This window comes from Temnothorax curvispinosus, unplaced genomic scaffold (assembly GCF_003070985.1).
Source record: "Temnothorax curvispinosus isolate PA1 unplaced genomic scaffold, ASM307098v1 QBEX01005330.1, whole genome shotgun sequence".
Classification (NCBI taxonomy): domain Eukaryota; kingdom Metazoa; phylum Arthropoda; class Insecta; order Hymenoptera; family Formicidae; genus Temnothorax; species Temnothorax curvispinosus.
Window position 1 is genome coordinate 106,373 of NW_020215110.1, and position 17,376 is coordinate 123,748.

The window sequence follows — 17,376 nt, forward strand, 5'->3', positions numbered from 1 at the left end:
AATAATCATACGGAGATAAAGAGTTGAAAAGGCATGCCTTATAATCAGTGATCAGCGCGGGCGTAACAATATTTATTTATATGCTTTGTTACAAAAGATAACGTACAATATCCTCGCGATATATAAATATCTACAATAAAATACCTGAGTCTTGCATTTATTGTAAAGCTCCAAATATACATATCACAGTCGGACATTTATAATCAGAACTACGTAATAACTAGATTTCCAGCTTAATGTACACGCGTGAGAAATTTTATACAAAAGCTATTACGTGCTGCACGCACGTAACATCGCGTGAAGAAACTTTGGCTCAAAAGTCAGTGCGAAGGTACGTCTGCCAGAAGTATTTACAATTAAGAGTCCTAGTAACACTATTGAGAACTGAACATTTGACACTCTAGCGAGATAGTCTTGCCATTCTTACCTCGAACGATTCTTTTACCGAAATTTTCTTGAATCTTTATAGAGACGGTGCAAAATCTACTCGAGTCTCACACAGAGAGCAACGTGTCTACTAAAAAACCACACAAATGTCTCCATATTCGAATGAATTCAATGTTAAACGTTATAAAACATCGGACGTGTGTAAAAGTACAAAAAGAAAACGACACATCTGTTAAAATGGCATTTTGAATCAAACATCTTTATAGAGTAGCCGTGTTTTTCTTTAAATTTAATGTATTATATTTTTACGTATCGTATAGCTGGATAGTCTCTCTTTTGATAAAACCACGCTCTCGCAACACATTACGAGGCATTACGTGGTGTCCTTTCCTTTGTAGACGCCGCTCTTACACGTAGTCTTTAGAGGATTTTCTAAATACAAGACAAGAAAGAGTTGATCGAATTAACCGTAGAAACACTCACTAGAGATTTGTTTTGCGTGTCGTTTAAGCTTTCTCCGCATTATCCCGTGTTACGCGTGTCGTTATTTGCAGAGGTATCGAGAATAATTCTTCCCACGGTGGCTGAATAGAACTTATTACAGCCTCGACAGCACCAGGAGAGACAAATTCCAAGGTCCAGTTTTCCTCGAGGCCCGCAATCTCGTCCAAGAAATTCAAAGTCAACCAAGTGTCACAATGTTCCTAAAATTATTGCCGTACTATAATAAATGCACGATAAATGCGCAACGCGCATCGTAAAGCGTGCATCTAAATCGCAAAGCGTGTATCTCGTGTAATGCAACGTCTGTTTATGAACGTGCGTTCTGTTAGGACTGCATGTTGCGCAGCGCGACTCTTTCTAAGCTATAACTAACGGAAATTAGCGGAAAATACCAACTATCCCAATCAAATTGCTCATAGCTTGTTCCCTAGCGACCGAAGGCACTTGATCGCTGCCTGGTATGAGCCATCGAACGTTGTCCTTCAGTATGACCAATGTCACACCCGTCAGTATCACGCCGGACAGTTTCAGCTTGGTAGTGACGTTCTGACCTTTCAGGATCGCGGACGAAAAGATTGCCAGTAATCGTACGGTGTCCCCAGTCTGATAGTTGGCAGTATTCTTTAGTATATTGTGCATCAATATGCTGTAACGCTCTGGAATAGAGAATTCCACTTCGCAGCTTGCAGGCAACTGCAAATCTGTCGACAGAAACGCATCTTAAGCAGAAAAGTAAAGCAAGTTTACCGTCAGATATATATATATATATATATATATATATATATATATATATATATATATATATATATATATCATTGTCGCGGAAGCCACGATTCCGAGACAAAATTCTCACGATTAATAAATCTCATCGACGTGTCTCGGAACACATATTCTTTTTTTACCTGTGATATAAAATAAAAAATTTGACGTTCTCTGGAAATCTTGCAGGAAACAGAGTAAGGTGATGGCCAGATGCTCCTCACCGGCTTTACCAGATTGTTGTAACTCGATCAAAACACCTTGCTTAAACGGTAGCGGCACGAAAGATCTTAATCTGTCGGTCGTCCAACTGACTTCCTTGTGTAGCCAACGCTGTGGATCTTCCCTGTTACAACGTTATCTCTTTTTTTTCTTTCGCTCTCAGCTTCTTAGCGCGTAAGAACTTAGGGGTTTTTCTCGCGAATACGTAACATCGGGGTAGATGATATTTGTACACACATAAAAACATGATCTTTAATTCAACTAATCTCAAGAAAAGTACCGGTCGAGCGAACATTTAAGAATGAACCTTAATCACAAAGATACATAGTGTTCGGAATTTAAAGTTTGACGTTTCCTTAAAAAAAGTCTTTCATGACTTGGGACATTCAAAATGCCGCAAGTCGCAAGCTTACCCTTCTGGCCCATCTATCCTGAGAACGTAAACCTTGGACGTAGACAATACTAAGCATCCGGGAAACGTCTCTTGCATAGAATGCATCAAAATTTCTGCCTATACAGACGTGAGAAAGACGTGACACAAAAAGATGATACATCAATTCTATAATTCTATTTAATTTGGACTCAAATCCGGATACCTTGAGAAGAAGTACGAGTTCTTCGTTTTCATGCTCGAATACATGTAGGATAATGTGCAGTTTAATTCTATGATCTACGCTGCTAAAATCAGTATACGAATATTGCACGGTACTGCCAAAAAAGTTTGACGCCTCTTCACCCTTCAAGGTTTTGCTGCCGACCTTGATGCTCTGTAGCAAGCCTGAAAAAAAAAAAAAAAACATACAGAGTGATACAAATAAAGATATATTATTGAAAAATAAAGATACGTGACGAGATAAATGATGAGGTATGCTTCAAACGGAGAAAAAGTACTTGCTCGTTTTCTTTATTCACAACTAAACGTTTTTAATAGTGTGTGTGTGTCAAGCACGAGCATATCGGAGTTGATTTGTTAACTTTACCTCCTAGCATTGACGTCAAGCTTGTCATAGGAGCAAACGCATTTTCTTTATCACCATCGCTACTCTGGGACTTGTTGTTGTCGATGATGGTTGATTTGACCATTTTATTTTCATATGCCGTGCATATGCTGTCTGTTAATGAACCTGTAAACGATTTTAGTTAATTTTAACTTGAGCATATGCCATTAAAATAAAAATAAATAGATTTAATTTTCAACGTGCAGTTGCGTAATCTTGTAAAAAGTAACGTGTAAAAGAGAGATCTTTCAAGTTACAACAACTTGATTACACGTACGTATTTGCAAAAGAGGGTAAAAGATGACAAGATACAAACCCGAAGAACTACTTTCTGTCAGGCCTGTCATGACTGGCGTTGTTGCATCTGGTATCGTTATTAAAGAAGGAGCGATCGTGGCACGCTTTTCCTCCATCGATCGTTTTCGATTTGGTGTAACATTTGCCCTGCACCAACGGATATCACGGTTGAAATATCAGCGAAACAATATAACGAGCGGGTGAGATATATATGTATATGTCTCTCCTCTTTTCGTACAAAACTCTATTATATAAAATATTCTAGTTTTATCCAACGGGTTTTTTAATGCGCTCGTGTAGCAGCTGACCCGTATACAAGATATCAAGTATCGTATATACACTAAAACTATCACTGTAAACGATCAACAACTGTACAAGCAATCAGCGGACTAACTTTAGTGTTTCATCTAAAACTTCGATGCTGCTCTGGCTTGGATTACTGAGTATCTCTATGTCACTCTCATATTTCTTCGTCGGGACATTTGTAGAAGACGGTGTTGACTCCCTCGACTCTTCTAAACTCGTCGCTGAACCTGACGATGATGAGTATCACGTTAGATAAAAAGATGATTAATATTTTATCGTTATATTTTCTGAAAATTGAGAAAGAGAAGAAGAATAAACCAAAGAAATCTTGTTAGATGTAATATGTGAATTTCTACTAAATAAATACATTACGTCGCGCTTACAGAAATAAAAACTGGAGAACGTATAGGCGCTTACAGCATTAAAAAAAAAAGGAGTGAGAGAGTTATCGCTAAAGTATCACCAAGATATAAATGTCTTAATTTTTTTATGTGTAACGAGAGATTCAAACCTATCAGCCGCCAAAGTTTTTCTCTCTTAAGGCTAAAATTCTGTTTTAATTTTTTTTATTTTAAATTAAAAGACACGAAAGACACGTATTAACTTTCAGCGGCTGACAGGGTTGACGGGGAACATGGAGAGAAAGTGAACACAAGGAAGAAGAGGAGAAAAGAGGCAGAAGGAGCAAAAATAGGGGAAAAGAGGGAGGAGGGGGAGGGTGGGAGAGGGAGAGAGAGGGGGAGAGAGAGAGAGAGAGAGGGGGGGGGGAATGCTGTAACGTAAATTATTGTGGCTGAAGCTTACAGCAGACTTGAGCTTGGGTGTGAGAGTCGGAGTGCACCAGAGAAGTGGTGACGGATTTAGCTCCACCCTCCATTCCACCTGCACCGGTATTAGTATGTTACAGCATGTTACAGTTCCCAAAATGTGATAAAACGTATGTACAAACGCGCGCACACGCGTTGATCAGTACGCATATAATATATATATTAATATCAACACATCACGTATCATTTGAATACATTCGCTATTATTTAATTATTTAATAGATCAATCGGCTAACTAAGAAGGATTTAATTCACTTTTTTTAGCTAGAGTTAAGTACGTATCAGGCCAACTTGAACACACGTACGTGTTTTGCACAAACTGTACATAGTGATCGATTCACAATTTAAAGACAAGAACAATAAAAAAATTTAAGCGTACATTTGGCAGCTTTACTTTCCGGATGATTTAAAAGTTGTAACATTTTTCACTTGTTCATCTTCTATTTAATGATTTAAATCTTGCTCGTTCTGACTTTCCAATGTGATTGTTTCGTAGAAATTGAAAATTAATAAATTACGTCAACTCAACTCACCGGTAACATCTTGATGCAACGTTGCACGTTTTTTTGCAACGCTGCATCGAGAATTTGTATACAGATTGTGCATATTCTTATAAATTCGCTTTCGTCTATAGAATCTTGACATGCTGACGGGACGTGACGGTATCATACTTAGAGAGAGAGAGAGAGAGAGACTTACCGATACTGGAGAATGACTCGGAATGTGCCAAGTTGAGCCTCGTTGGATTCTCCATTAGCTGATTCTTTACAACTAGAGTATCTACGTTAGATGGAGTCTCTATTTCGATGACCAAGCTGCTGTCGCAGGTAGGGCATTTGAATTGTTTTGCACCTAAAAAACTCTACATTTGCACACGTGTCTCCAACTAGTACGCCATCTCATTGTAAAACAAACCTGTTGACGATTTAACAGAGAACTTGACGTATAATTCCGGGTCCTGCGAGAATTGTGTCGAGCATTTCATGCACTTGAAAACCTTGAGTAATATCGGCCGTATCTCGATTTGCTCGCCAATTGTTGTCACAATTTTCTAAAAAAAGAATCATGTTGTAAACTACAAAATCTTCGTTCAGTGTTTCTCTTGTATTCGGTACCTTTGCATCTTCTGGTTGCGCAAAGTATCGTCGGTTCTCCCTATCTTTCCTAGTAGTGTCAAATATAATGTCAACCGTAGGTGGTTCGCTCCTGCCCAAGACGCAAGACAATACGGACGTCGTCGACCAACAAACCTTAATTTTTCCCGTAATCGCATCTCTTTCTTTAATATCTCTGCAAATGTTGCGATAAAAAAATTTTATTTTTAATATAATAATAAAATCATGTCCAAGACACTATTTTGAAAAAGCTGTAATCTTTGTTTTCACTTACTCGCAAGTTATCACCAGGAATACATTCTCCAGCTCACTCTCGTTCTTCCTTTTCTGCACGATATACAAATCTCCAGCTTCTAAAAATAAAAAAAAATTCAGACTTGATGCGAGCGCGACACATCGTTAATATATTATTTAATATATTTCACCAAAGGTTTACCTTCATTAGGATCATATTCGGTTATAGTAGCAGCGTGTGTCTTGGGAAGCGTGTCCAACATATCACTCTGAGGAATCTCTTTATCGTCTTCCGCGTATTCCGTGATTTCTCGCGACTCGGATTCATCGGAAGATTCTCCATTATCCATCGCGTGAATCAGGGTATCGTGAAGAGACGATGCTGTCGTAATATCAGCCAAAGTCTGTATCTTGGATATTTGTGATTCTGGTACGTGTGAGGCAGACGGAAGACCCATAATATCCTGGACAAAAGTTCCCGCGTGACTGCTCAGCCAATTAATCTCACCAAATTTTTCTCGTAGATCCAAGATACGCTTTTTCGTCTCCAAATAATCCTTTGATGACTCTTGGACGAAAAAAATTAATAAACAAGTCAATATAACATCGCAAGAAATATATGTATATTATGCTAGTGCTATACCACCAGTTCGTACATAGTGTACGACGACTGTCGTCAACGTTGTTAAAACATAATATTTCACTGTTATATATCTCTCTCATCTATTAAAAAAAATCCTTACCCAAATGAGAAGATGCCACCACGTCAGGCAGTTTCTTAAATTCTCCTCTCTCCTGATCGATCTCATCAATGCGGGCTTCTTTAACGTTTGACCTCCTTTTCGTCCTCGTTACACTCTTTTCTAGATTTTCAGGTAACGATATCGTTCGACGATCTAATCCGTCTTGGTCGACGTCACGTGTATCAACGTGCGTAGATATCGAGCTGGTAAGAGATGTGGCGTGCGGCGTGGATATCGCAAAGATCCGATTGTCCGCTACTAGCGTTTTCTCCGACGTCGAAAGCGGCAGATGATCTAAAACAAACTGTGAGACGTTAGTCAACGCTGTGTCTCATCGTAGTGTATCAGCATCAGAGTGTTTCACACTCGATACGTTTCAATATACAATACTTGATACGCGGGGCGATACCTTGCTGTCCGATAAACTTGGATGCAAATATTTTATAGTCAGTATCCGATGTTTTAGATGATACGATAAAGGATTTCCCTCCAAGGATAACCACAACAGAGTAGACATTTTTCGCACGGGCCAGAGGACCGAATGCTCCGTTAAACAGTTAAACGACAAGTCTAACTCTGTCAGACATTCTAAACCTTGAAGACCTGTTGTACAACGTGGTAATAACAAGACGTTGTTAACGTATTATTAATCATATATTTAGGTGTAGGTACACATGCACAAAACACGTGCGTGCGTTATCTATGTAGCATGTATTTGCAAACGCGCATGTGCCTCACACGTATTTTATTTTACTATAAAATTGAATTTTGAACTAAAAGTTGATTGTATTTATGTGTGAAGCTTCTTTATCTCTTTTTTTCAAAACTTGAATATTTTACACACATTTTCGCACACACGCTGATTTACCGATAAACTTGCAAGTTACATTTATATTTAACACTGCGCAGACACCGTGGACCTTTTAAGGCACAGTCGATTTTTCAGTATTTTACAGTTTTCTCCTGATGTTTCAACACTTGAAGAAGAAAAAGAAGAAGAAGAAGAAAAAAGCAACAGTTCCAGCCCAACGAAGTATAGAAATCACTTTTTGAAACCTGAAAGATGATACATGACGTTTTATAGATTTTTTGTAACACAAATATTTTCAAAGACCCTTTGAACTTAAAAGGTGTCCGCGGGTAAGTGCTCCAAAAACACGGTGCCCGCGCAGTGTTAATAAACAAATAATTTTCAACTACATATTTGGAACGAAAATGCCTAAAAGAGAAAAAGCTTCGTACAATAATAACCAACCGTTTAACGTGTCAATATAATTGTTTTTCAACACCAACACTTGTAACGAGTGCAACACTGCCTTATTGAACGTAGGTACTTGTTCTAATTTGTTGTAGCCTAGATTCACATATCTCAGATTTGACAAGCAAGATATTTCCTTAGCATTAGTTATCATATTATGACTCAAATCCAATATCTGAAGCCAAGGTGTCAATTCTAATGATTCATCCAGGCATTTGAGAGCGTTATGAGGCAATACCAAGTGTTTCAAGGATGCCCATACGAAACCGACTCCAGCATCGCCTCCACACGCAGCTGTAAATAAAAACAATACTTGAGATAGTACTTGATAACAATCTAATATACAACATACGTATGTATGTAGAGAAAAGTGTATACGTTATACGTCACCCGTATGCAGTGACCCCCCTCCCTCCCCCACAGATAAACTATATATCGGACCGCTGCCAAATGTTGCTTTGTACATTTAAACCTAGTTACCTAGTAATTGATAAATTGTAGATACACCTTTTCTACCGGCGCACACGATACTTTCCAGCTGACCTCTGACGCTCTGTAATCCCTTCACGACGTCGACGTCGACCTGTTTTAGCTCCAAATACTTTAAATGTCTAAACTTGGAGATGTCGATAGTAACTTTGACGTCAGAAGAACAATGCGTCACTTTCAGACCTATAGTCTTCTGTACAAAATCATGTAGGAACTTGACATCACGGAATATATCTACTTTGGAGCTGTTACACACGTGAAATGAAGAGTCCAAATCTTCAGATTCCGATACAATTAGCAGGAACGCCTCATTGAGACTATGCAACAGTTTCGTCGACAGGGAGAGCTTGCTAGAGGCACTCAAGATCTTGTCGCCATTCTGGCGCAGAAGTCTCACTAGCTCCGTTATTTCCGGCGTATTAATTATGTCCTGCGAGTGGTTCATCATTGACATATTTATCTACTTACTATATTATTGAACAAAAGCTTCCTAATCCGTGTTGTCTAACAGACCGACTCGCACTGTTCCAGTAGACAGGTTTCACGCTTCATGTTTAACTAAAAATGGTGATATCGCGTCGTTAGAGCGTTACAAAACATTTATCGGTTTCGAAATTCTAATGTATATAAAGCCTTCAACATTCAACAAAAAAAAAAAAAGCTAGCAAGAACATAAAGGCGTAACATGAAGGTAAAAACAGAGGTACGAACGCTTACGTCAACTAGTTTATTTCAGATTTGGACAAAAAATACAAAAATCATTCGATTCCTCTTTCTGCGAAAAAGACAAAAAGTTTGAAGAGATAAAATTGTTTTGCTTGGCACTGTGAAAGAAAATTAAACGTTAAAAATGTAATGACGTTTCTAACCTTGCGAGAAAAACGTCACTTTTAAAATAACTTTAGATTACTTTTTTCACAATTTCGAGTTTAACCTTCCAAACTTGGTTTTTCATACAGAGAGCTATCAAATAACCTACAAAATTTGAGATGAACGCCTTAAACATTTACTAAAAGGTTTCTAAAAAATTACAATCGTTGACGTAACGCAACCCGTGACAGTACTGACAATCAAGATATTTATTTATATCACGGTTTTGTAATTATTAACCAATTAAAACACCTTTGCAAAATGCCAGGCAACAGGCAATGGCCGCGTTCAGCAAACCAAGAGTAGCAGTCGAACGTGCGTGGGTCTTACTTTCAGAACCAACCAATCAACGAAAAGTGTTGATAAGACAAACTCAACAGTTGTGTCTGTTGAACGCGGCCAATGGGAACAAGGAATAAAGGAGGGCACACACACTTTTCGCAGAACGTAATGCTAAAGGGGAAATACTTGATTGGGATTGATCGATTTTCTTACGCTTACGTTTTGCGTCTTTACGGCATTTTATGTGTGAAGGTCTTTAGATCTAGAAAAATAATCCAATCTTAGCTCAGGACCCCTATTCTGTAACTCTAACGACAGTGTCGGTATCGTTATGTCGTCGTTGCGCAGCTTTTTTTCCATATAGTATACCTGCGCAACGACAACGTAACGATACCGACACTGTCGTTACAAGTTACAGAATAGGGGTCCAGAAAGCTTTCAATAGTTGCAAAGGAGTGGAGTGGGACTCAATTTTGACCTATTACGTGGCTGATTTAAAATAAAAATATCTGATTGGCTGGTCCAATGGAAAAGCTCCCAGGCATCGGGAACTGTGAGCTGTGAGTGCGTGGTCATATATATGAGACACGTGTCTATATGATAAATTCCATGACGTGTGCGTGTCATTATATACATACGCCTCTGTGGAAAACTGTCTTTTTGTCAAATCTTTTGGAGGCTGAGGAGACTCGTGTGATGCAACGAACGAATCATGTTTGTTACGACGATTATATCGCTTCGGCCACATACGTATAATCGTTATCACGATGTAAAACCTGCGCAAACAAACCGTTTCTACACGCACGTCTGATTACGTTTTTTTACAAGACCATGGCCGCGGAACCTTGTGCTCCGGTTTTTAACCAACGAAGAATGAAGAGGACGCCAATATATATATTTGCAGATATTTAAGAATATGATCTTCGTTGCATCTCGGGAAAGGTTTGCGTGGCACGTATGTTAACGACAACGATCTGCAAGACGTACGAGCCATCTTGCTCCAAAGCAACGTAAACTAATGCGTCCCAAGTGTCGTTGGATCGAGCCCAACTTATGCCGGGAGAAATTCTTCCGTATTCGTATATCGGTGTGGTCGATGCTATATAGAGATTCTTCACGATACGAAGGTGGATGACGGTTCGGTCAATGACGCCTGTGATTATTTTAATGATACTCGCATTCGTCGCGGGACAACAAGCGGTAGATGTAAGTGATGCAACTTGATTCGTTGAAGATTTTTTTTAAGAAAAGGTTCTTTCTCGTACGACGGACGGAAATAAAAAACAAAAAGGCCAAATATAATATTTCTTTTACAATTTAACTTTTTATATCCAAAAACATCATGCACGTTGTGTTTTTAAAGCGTGATGAGAGAGAGAGAGAGAGAGAGAGAGAGAGAGAGAGAGAGAGAGAGCTGTTATGTAGGACGCACTCATTCTTGCGATTAAAACTTCGACTTGCCTGCAATAATATTTGTTTCATTATTTAGAATTTTAACACCGAACTGGTAGCGGAACAAGATGACGCTCTCCTCTTGGTCTCTACGCTTGGAGGATTGCTCGTGGGCGTTGATCAATGGTCTGGAAAAATACGATGGCAACAAGACGATGGTAACACGTAGCTGGATTATATCAAGAACGTTGTTATTTCATGTTATATATCTGTGTACATATTATGTCATATTGTATGTATGTTTTTTAGAACCTGTAGTCAAAGTGCCCATCAATCTGTCAGGAACTAAAATGTATGTTATTTATTTGTCATATCGATCCACTATGTCATATACATATGGATATATTTACAATATATGATCATCAGTAGATACGAAATGTGTAAACGTATGATTCGTCACAATGTGTTTTGTGGTATTTTTCAATAATACGAAGGGGTTAAGCAAAACATTCTGCCCGTTTATTAAAATGCTTTCGATTTCCAGGCCTATGTTTCTACCAGATCCCAGAGACGGTTCGCTCTATCTCTTTGGCAGAGAAACGGAGGCCGTGAAAAAGCTACCATTTACCATTCCTCAGTTAGTCGCCAGGAGCCCATGTAGAAGCAGCGACGGTATATTGTACACTGGCAGAAAAATTGACACTTGGTTCAGTATTGACCCGATGACCGGTGAAAGGGAACAGCTTTTAAGTTTTCATAAAGTGAAGGATACGTGCCCTTTAGAAATGCAGAATACTATCTTTGTCGGTCGTACGGAATATAATATTATCATGGTAGACAGCAAGCATAAGGACAGAAAGTGGAATGTAACATTCTATGATTATTCCGCTATGCAAATGAACGCTGACGTGATGGAAGATTACGGTATGTTGATTATTCTCATACCATGCGTGTGGACACATTTTGGAGGCTGCTTACGCATTATTTATGATATATTAAATTTATACAATATATAATGTACATTTATTATATTACATCTCGTATAGCATAAGAGGAATGATTCGATGTGATTCCAGATTTGGTACATTTCACCACAAGTTCAACAGGTCGCGTAGTGACTCTGGACAGATTAGGTAGGATTCTTTGGAAATTGGATTTGAAAAGCCCAGTGATAGCCATGTATACCGTAACCAAAAATGGGCTGCTGATGGTTCCTTTCACAAGTATTGCCGATCCGTTGTTGGAGAAATTTGCGACAAAGCCGACTGACGTTCAATGGTTGTAAGTTAGAGATCAAACGTTTAAGAAGAGAAAGATTTTTCGTCACGAAAGAGAATTTTACACAAAGATGTAGACGTTGGCAACGTTCAAGTAATGTATAATAGTTTTAACGATTAATTATTTTTCTTCAGTCCAACTTTGTACGTTGGACAGCATCAGTATGGTCTCTATGCGTTACCGTCACTCGTTGATTTGGACACGGCAACTATATCGAGCGATATAGGACAATTGTTGCTGGAAGGGCCATTGGTCACGTCGCATCCTCGTACGGACGATAATAATGTACCATTGCCAGGGGATCACGTTTTCATTTCCAATATTGACGTAACCAACGACGGTTATCAAAGCATCAAGCATACTGAAAATGCCATTATGTTAGGTAATGTGCACAAATTATAGTTTTATATATATATATCGTTTGTACGTACGTACGTACGTACATTGTATACATTATACATGCACATTATTGTTGCATATTTTATACCCTTTGTAACTTTTGTACGTACGTTAGGCCATTACAAGGTACCCGCGGAATACAAACCGCAAAATCAGCTCCTTCAAATAACTGGACGATCTGACCCGATAATCTTGGAGACTTCGACGTTGAATGTCACTGGGACCAAGTTATCTGTCGCCGTGCAGACGAATATGTCAAACGATGACACGCGGAGTTGGCAGAGACGTATATTAAACACTTACAGCACGAGCAAAATGTGGCTCACACGACAGGAAAACATAGATATGAAACTGATTGTGATCCCAGTTACCGTGACAATTTGCACGATTGTAATTTGCTATCTGTATAAGCAACGTAAGAACCAACTCCAACACGTGTCGCAGGTGAGACATTTTTTTTAAATATTGACTTGTACCACTATGGCTTTTACCCCTCCAATCATATAGGGTTGGAAAAGAATAATGGATAGGATGCAGTTATTATATTCGAGTTAAATTCACGTGACAAAGTTAACGTGATTGTGTGGTTAAGGGTTCACGCGAGAGCAGTCGTACGACGTATTCTGGTAAATCGGGAACTTCGGTTGTTATGCCAGAAGAGATCGGGGACGGCTTGGTTAAAGTGGGAAAAATTACGTTCGACACAGGAGAGGTTCTTGGCAAAGGATGCGAAGGAACGTTTGTGTACAAGTATGTGATACATTTTTAATAAATAATGCTTACAGAGCTGTTGCTGTTGTATAGGTTCATGCATATGTGTGTGTGTCAGTCGCGAAGACGACACATATACTCATCTAAAGATATCAGATACCTTTAAATTTTAGTTTTATTTATCCGAAAAGAATGTCCGTTTTTATCCGTTGGTGCTTTCTTCTTGTTCAGAGGTGAATTTGACGGTCGTGCTGTAGCTGTGAAGCGGTTGTTGCCGGACTGCTTTACGTTCGCGGATCGGGAGGTAGCCCTCTTGAGAGAATCAGACGCACACGTGAACGTAGTCAGATACTTTTGTACCGAACAGGATCGTATGTTCAGATACATCGCCTTGGAGTTAGCGGAAGCCACTTTGCAGGATTACGTGGCGGGCAAATACGATCGGGGAAAGATATCGGTGAAAAATATGTTGCGTCAGGCCACATCTGGATTAGCGCATCTTCATTTCCTGAATATCGGTGAGGCAAAGTAACTTGGCGTACGTGCCTGCAATCTAACGTTTACTTTTATATAATAATGGATTTCTCAATGCGTCTTCCCGGGAAAGAGTTACGTTATCGAAACTTGATCTTCAAATCTTTGCGTATGTCACAGTTCATAGGGACATAAAGCCTCACAATGTCTTGCTCTCTGTTCCTGGACCTCGCGGGGAGGTACGCGCCATGATATCGGATTTTGGATTGTGTAAAAAACTTCAACTCGGCCGCGTATCATTTTCACGAAGATCCGGTATCACTGGAACTGATGGCTGGATCGCGCCAGAGATGTTGAATGGAGAAAGAACGACGTGCGCCGTCGACATTTTCTCGCTTGGTTGCGTTTTTTATTATGTTCTTTCCGGTGGCAAGCATCCTTTCGGTGATCCGCTACGAAGACAAGCTAATATTCTCTGTAAGTAAGCAGTGTGAGTTGAAGTAAACGTTCCAACCGTTGACGAAAGAGTTTATACAATCGTCACTCGGTCCGTTATATATTTATGTGGCGTAGGTGGCGAGAGCAATCTGACAGCGTTGGAAAAAGTGTCGTCGAGTGACAGAGAATTAGCGTTGTTGCTTATCAAGGCGATGATATGCGGTAATCCTGCCGGGAGGCCGCCAGCTTTGGCAGTTTGTACGTACCCAATCTTTTGGACGTCAGCAGAGATTCTGGGTTTCTTTCAGGTATATAGAATAAAATTTAGTATTTTTTTAAAATCCATCTCTTACTCGCACTTTCCGGGAAGAAAAGAAAAAGGAACGGCAGTTTAATATACATTTTCAAGTTGTAACTTGTGTAACGTTATAAGGTTTTGCGACACGCACTTTGGATTGGATTTTGACATATCAGAGACATATCAGGGGCGAGAAATCATATAAATCTTGACTTTGTTTTGTCACTGTTGTGTACGTTAGGATATCAGTGATCGGGTGGAAAGGGATCAGTCCAACAGTCCGGCTTTAATAGCATTGGAAACTCACGGCAAGCGCGTAACAGGGGACGATTGGAGATTGTATATAGATCTCGAAGTTGCAGCAGATTTGCGCAAGTATAGAAGTTACCGAGGCGAGAGCGTAAGAGACCTACTCAGGGCTTTACGGAACAAGGTACGTGTGTGTGTGAAGCGCAGGTATAGATGGACAAGCAAGGCATAAATGTTGTACGTTTTATCGCACATCACGTATAATTAATATTTTCCGTTTTTTCTCCCTTTTCAACTCTAACGTCGTTGAAACTGATACATTATATATATGTAGGATGACTGAATCAAAATGTTGGTAAAAAAAATTTCATTATTACGAACGCGCCAATGCAAAGCTACCAAAGGCAAATAAAAAATAGTCTAAAAAATTCCCGTTTTTAGCGTTACCCAGAATTACGAAATGAGAATAGTGAGTGCAGAATAGTGATTCCGTTTTCTTTTTTATATAAATGTTTTCCGGGCCTTTGCGAATATTTCTACGATATTTTTGTAATCGAGGTTATCGAGGCTAGATCATTCTCGATTAATAGGATTGTTAAATCGGATACGTGCGTTTGTGATTATCATTGTATACTTTTGAAATAATTTTTGATTAATTTTAATTTTGAAAAAGTTGCTTCACACCAGCTGCTATTATACACAGATATTATATTGGAATAATTAATAATATTCACGAACGCTTCCGGTTAAATTGTCAACAATTTCCAAAAAGCTATTTTAAATAAATTTATTTAAAAAATATCACGTGGGGAATGGCAAAGTGTGTTTCGTCGTATATCTGAAAACATTTTATATAGATTTATCCCGTGGATTTATCTCATCGAACGGTTCACGAGCATTTCATATCGGACGTGTTTTTTTTTGTTATTAAGGTTTGCATCGATTTAAAACAACATTGCTTATCGCGATTTATGATTAACGTTGGTCGTATCGATGTGCTTTTAGAAGCATCACTACAGAGAATTGAGTCCGAAGGCACAGGAGAGTCTTGGCGAGATTCCCAACGAATTCACGGAATATTGGACGTCCAGATTTCCATGCTTATTGTGCCACGTGTGGTGCGCGATGCAAAACTTTCGACACGAATCGAGCCTAAAACAGTACTACCATACAACGTATACTTTTGCGAATGGTTATGAGGGGCAACGAGCACGCACACGGGTGGATCAAGTTAATACGGCGTTATCGACGTCGACCAGGATGGGAAAAACGGATAGCGTCGATTGGAGCCCCAATCGAACAAGATACCGTGGCCAGAGAAGAAAACAAGAAAAGAAAAAACAGGAGGAGCCATCAACGTGGTTATTACATCCGCCAACGTGAACTGTCTCGGACGTACTACAAACTAAGTAAAGAAATGATGAAAAGTGTGGCTGTAGGCGTGTATCAACGTGTAAAAATGATATTTCCGTTTAGTTGGAGTCATGATTCCATAAAACCAACACGATAAATATTACAGTTTCGTTTTTAATTAAAGCGAACTGAAATCATTTAAATTACAAGCCTTTTTATACATTTATGCAACACGTGCGTGGAAAGTGCCCCCGTACGCACGCTACGCGTGCGTGTTAGACCACTTTCCAGGCACTTGTAACATAAAATAGGGAGTGTAAGTCGTGTGTAAAGATGAAAATTCCCGGGTGCGGAGTTTACGCACGAGCCGAAGGCGTAAACTCCGCACCCGGGAATTTTCATCTTACCTCACTTGTTACACAAATAACTATAGCGTACTCGAGCGTACAGTTTATACACGTATATATTTTTGGTAAATTTAAGATTTGCAGTAATGAGCCAGATACGAGTTTCACAGATAACGTAAAATACGTTTAAATTGTATCGCGATTACAGTGCAAGTATACGCAGGGAAGAATTGTAATTTTTATTTTGTGTAAACACTATTGTAAATATATCATTATAGTACATCGATATTGTTGTATCAATAATGTGAAAATGTCCAACGAGTCAAATTTGAACAAAAGTTTAAGAAAAATGGCCTAGAGTTTACACCGGCCGTTTATACCATCATACCAAATACTATATTCGTATCAAATCCGTGTCAAATCTCGGTTTACACCGGTATAACCCGAGATTTAAATATGACGTTGATATGGATACAGGACATTGGCACGCGTACCAAACGGTCTGGGTAAACTTAGGCCATTTATACCCTGGTAACACAATCTGAGAGCTCAGTTATGTCCCGAAGAAGTGCACATTAAAAAAACAGTCCAAACGACAGAAGTGAATAATATCTGATGTTATTACGTTTACGCGAGCGTTACTTCTGTAGTAACTGAGTTTAACATCAGATTAACATCAGTAGTTTAACATCAGATTAATATTTAGCAACCTAAAAAACTCTTAAATTTGAATAACAAAAAATTTCATAGTTTTTTAATTAATCGTCTATGCGTAAGTCGCAACTTTGATAACAAATAACAAATTTCTTTTAAGGGCTGAAAGTCCTAACAATTAATTAACATACTTAATTTTGATCGCAAAATATAACTTGTCTAACACGTCACGCGAAGTTCTCGGCTTAGAGACCAGTGCTCTGATTCTATAACTATTAACAACAATTCGTTATCATTAGATTGCGCAGCTTTTTTATCATATATATATTATATCTGCACAGCGATAATGGCCTAGTTTACACCGATCTCTTGATACGCGTATCAAATAGTATATTTGAACTGATCAGCCAATAATCAGACTTATTTACTAGTTATTTACTATTTAATACGCGTATCAAGTGATCGATGTAAACTAGGTCAATATAACGATGA

At 38.9% G+C, this 17,376-nt stretch overlaps 2 protein-coding genes across 6 annotated transcripts; one reads left to right on the forward strand and one right to left on the reverse strand.

Moving 5' to 3' along the window:
- Nucleotides 1–38: 38 nt before the first annotated feature.
- On the reverse strand, nt 39–9,280 carry LOC112454781 (serine/threonine-protein kinase 11-interacting protein). 5 transcript variants are annotated; one of them, XM_025016362.1, is made up of 21 exons: nt 9,262–9,280; nt 9,009–9,114; nt 8,857–8,914; nt 8,131–8,697; nt 7,648–7,944; nt 6,802–6,995; nt 6,393–6,696; nt 5,852–6,217; nt 5,690–5,768; nt 5,416–5,590; nt 5,216–5,351; nt 5,000–5,152; nt 4,278–4,355; nt 3,562–3,700; nt 3,187–3,314; nt 2,853–2,996; nt 2,469–2,650; nt 2,286–2,383; nt 1,794–1,996; nt 1,288–1,592; nt 39–1,091 (listed from the first exon to the last, which is right to left on the reverse strand). In XM_025016362.1, exons 4-21 carry the CDS (start codon nt 8,591–8,593, stop codon nt 894–896), a joined length of 3,642 nt encoding a protein of 1,213 aa, XP_024872130.1. In that variant the 5' UTR covers nt 8,594–8,697; nt 8,857–8,914; nt 9,009–9,114; nt 9,262–9,280; the 3' UTR covers nt 39–893. The 5 variants fall into 5 exon arrangements, with proteins under 5 accessions (XP_024872130.1, XP_024872131.1, XP_024872129.1 ...); XM_025016365.1 differs by lacking the exon at nt 9,262–9,280 and having other exon boundaries at nt 998–1,091; nt 1,284–1,592; nt 9,009–9,234; XM_025016363.1 differs by lacking the exons at nt 8,857–8,914; nt 9,009–9,114 and having other exon boundaries at nt 9,262–9,276.
- Nucleotides 9,281–9,878: 598 nt separating this feature from the next.
- On the forward strand, nt 9,879–15,958 carry LOC112454789 (serine/threonine-protein kinase/endoribonuclease IRE1). Its single transcript, XM_025016376.1, has 13 exons — nt 9,879–10,497; nt 10,781–10,901; nt 10,993–11,035; nt 11,228–11,607; nt 11,760–11,964; nt 12,096–12,343; nt 12,476–12,804; nt 12,953–13,110; nt 13,303–13,589; nt 13,726–14,022; nt 14,119–14,291; nt 14,523–14,714; nt 15,536–15,958. The coding sequence occupies exons 1-13, from the start codon at nt 10,423–10,425 to the stop codon at nt 15,911–15,913; spliced, it is 2,886 nt and encodes a 961-aa protein (XP_024872144.1). The 5' UTR covers nt 9,879–10,422; the 3' UTR covers nt 15,914–15,958.
- The last annotated feature ends 1,418 nt before the right edge of the window (nt 15,959–17,376 follow it).

Bases quoted from the DNA above. Each gene is read 5' to 3' on its own strand.
- LOC112454781 (XM_025016362.1), bottom strand. From the start codon at position 8,593: ATGTCAATGATGAACCACTCGCAGGACATAATTAATACGCCGGAAATA. The intron at 6,697-6,801 runs GTATCGCCCCGC...AACGTCTCACAG, and splicing joins CAAGTTTATCGGACAGCAAG to TTTGTTTTAGATCATCTGCC. The intron at 5,352-5,415 runs GTACCGAATACA...TTCTTTTTTTAG, and splicing joins CGCAACCAGAAGATGCAAAG to AAAATTGTGACAACAATTGG.
- LOC112454789 (XM_025016376.1), top strand. From the start codon at position 10,423: ATGACGGTTCGGTCAATGACGCCTGTGATTATTTTAATGATACTCGCA. The intron at 11,608-11,759 runs GTATGTTGATTA...ATGTGATTCCAG, and splicing joins TGACGTGATGGAAGATTACG to ATTTGGTACATTTCACCACA. The intron at 12,805-12,952 runs GTGAGACATTTT...TGTGTGGTTAAG, and splicing joins AACTCCAACACGTGTCGCAG to GGTTCACGCGAGAGCAGTCG.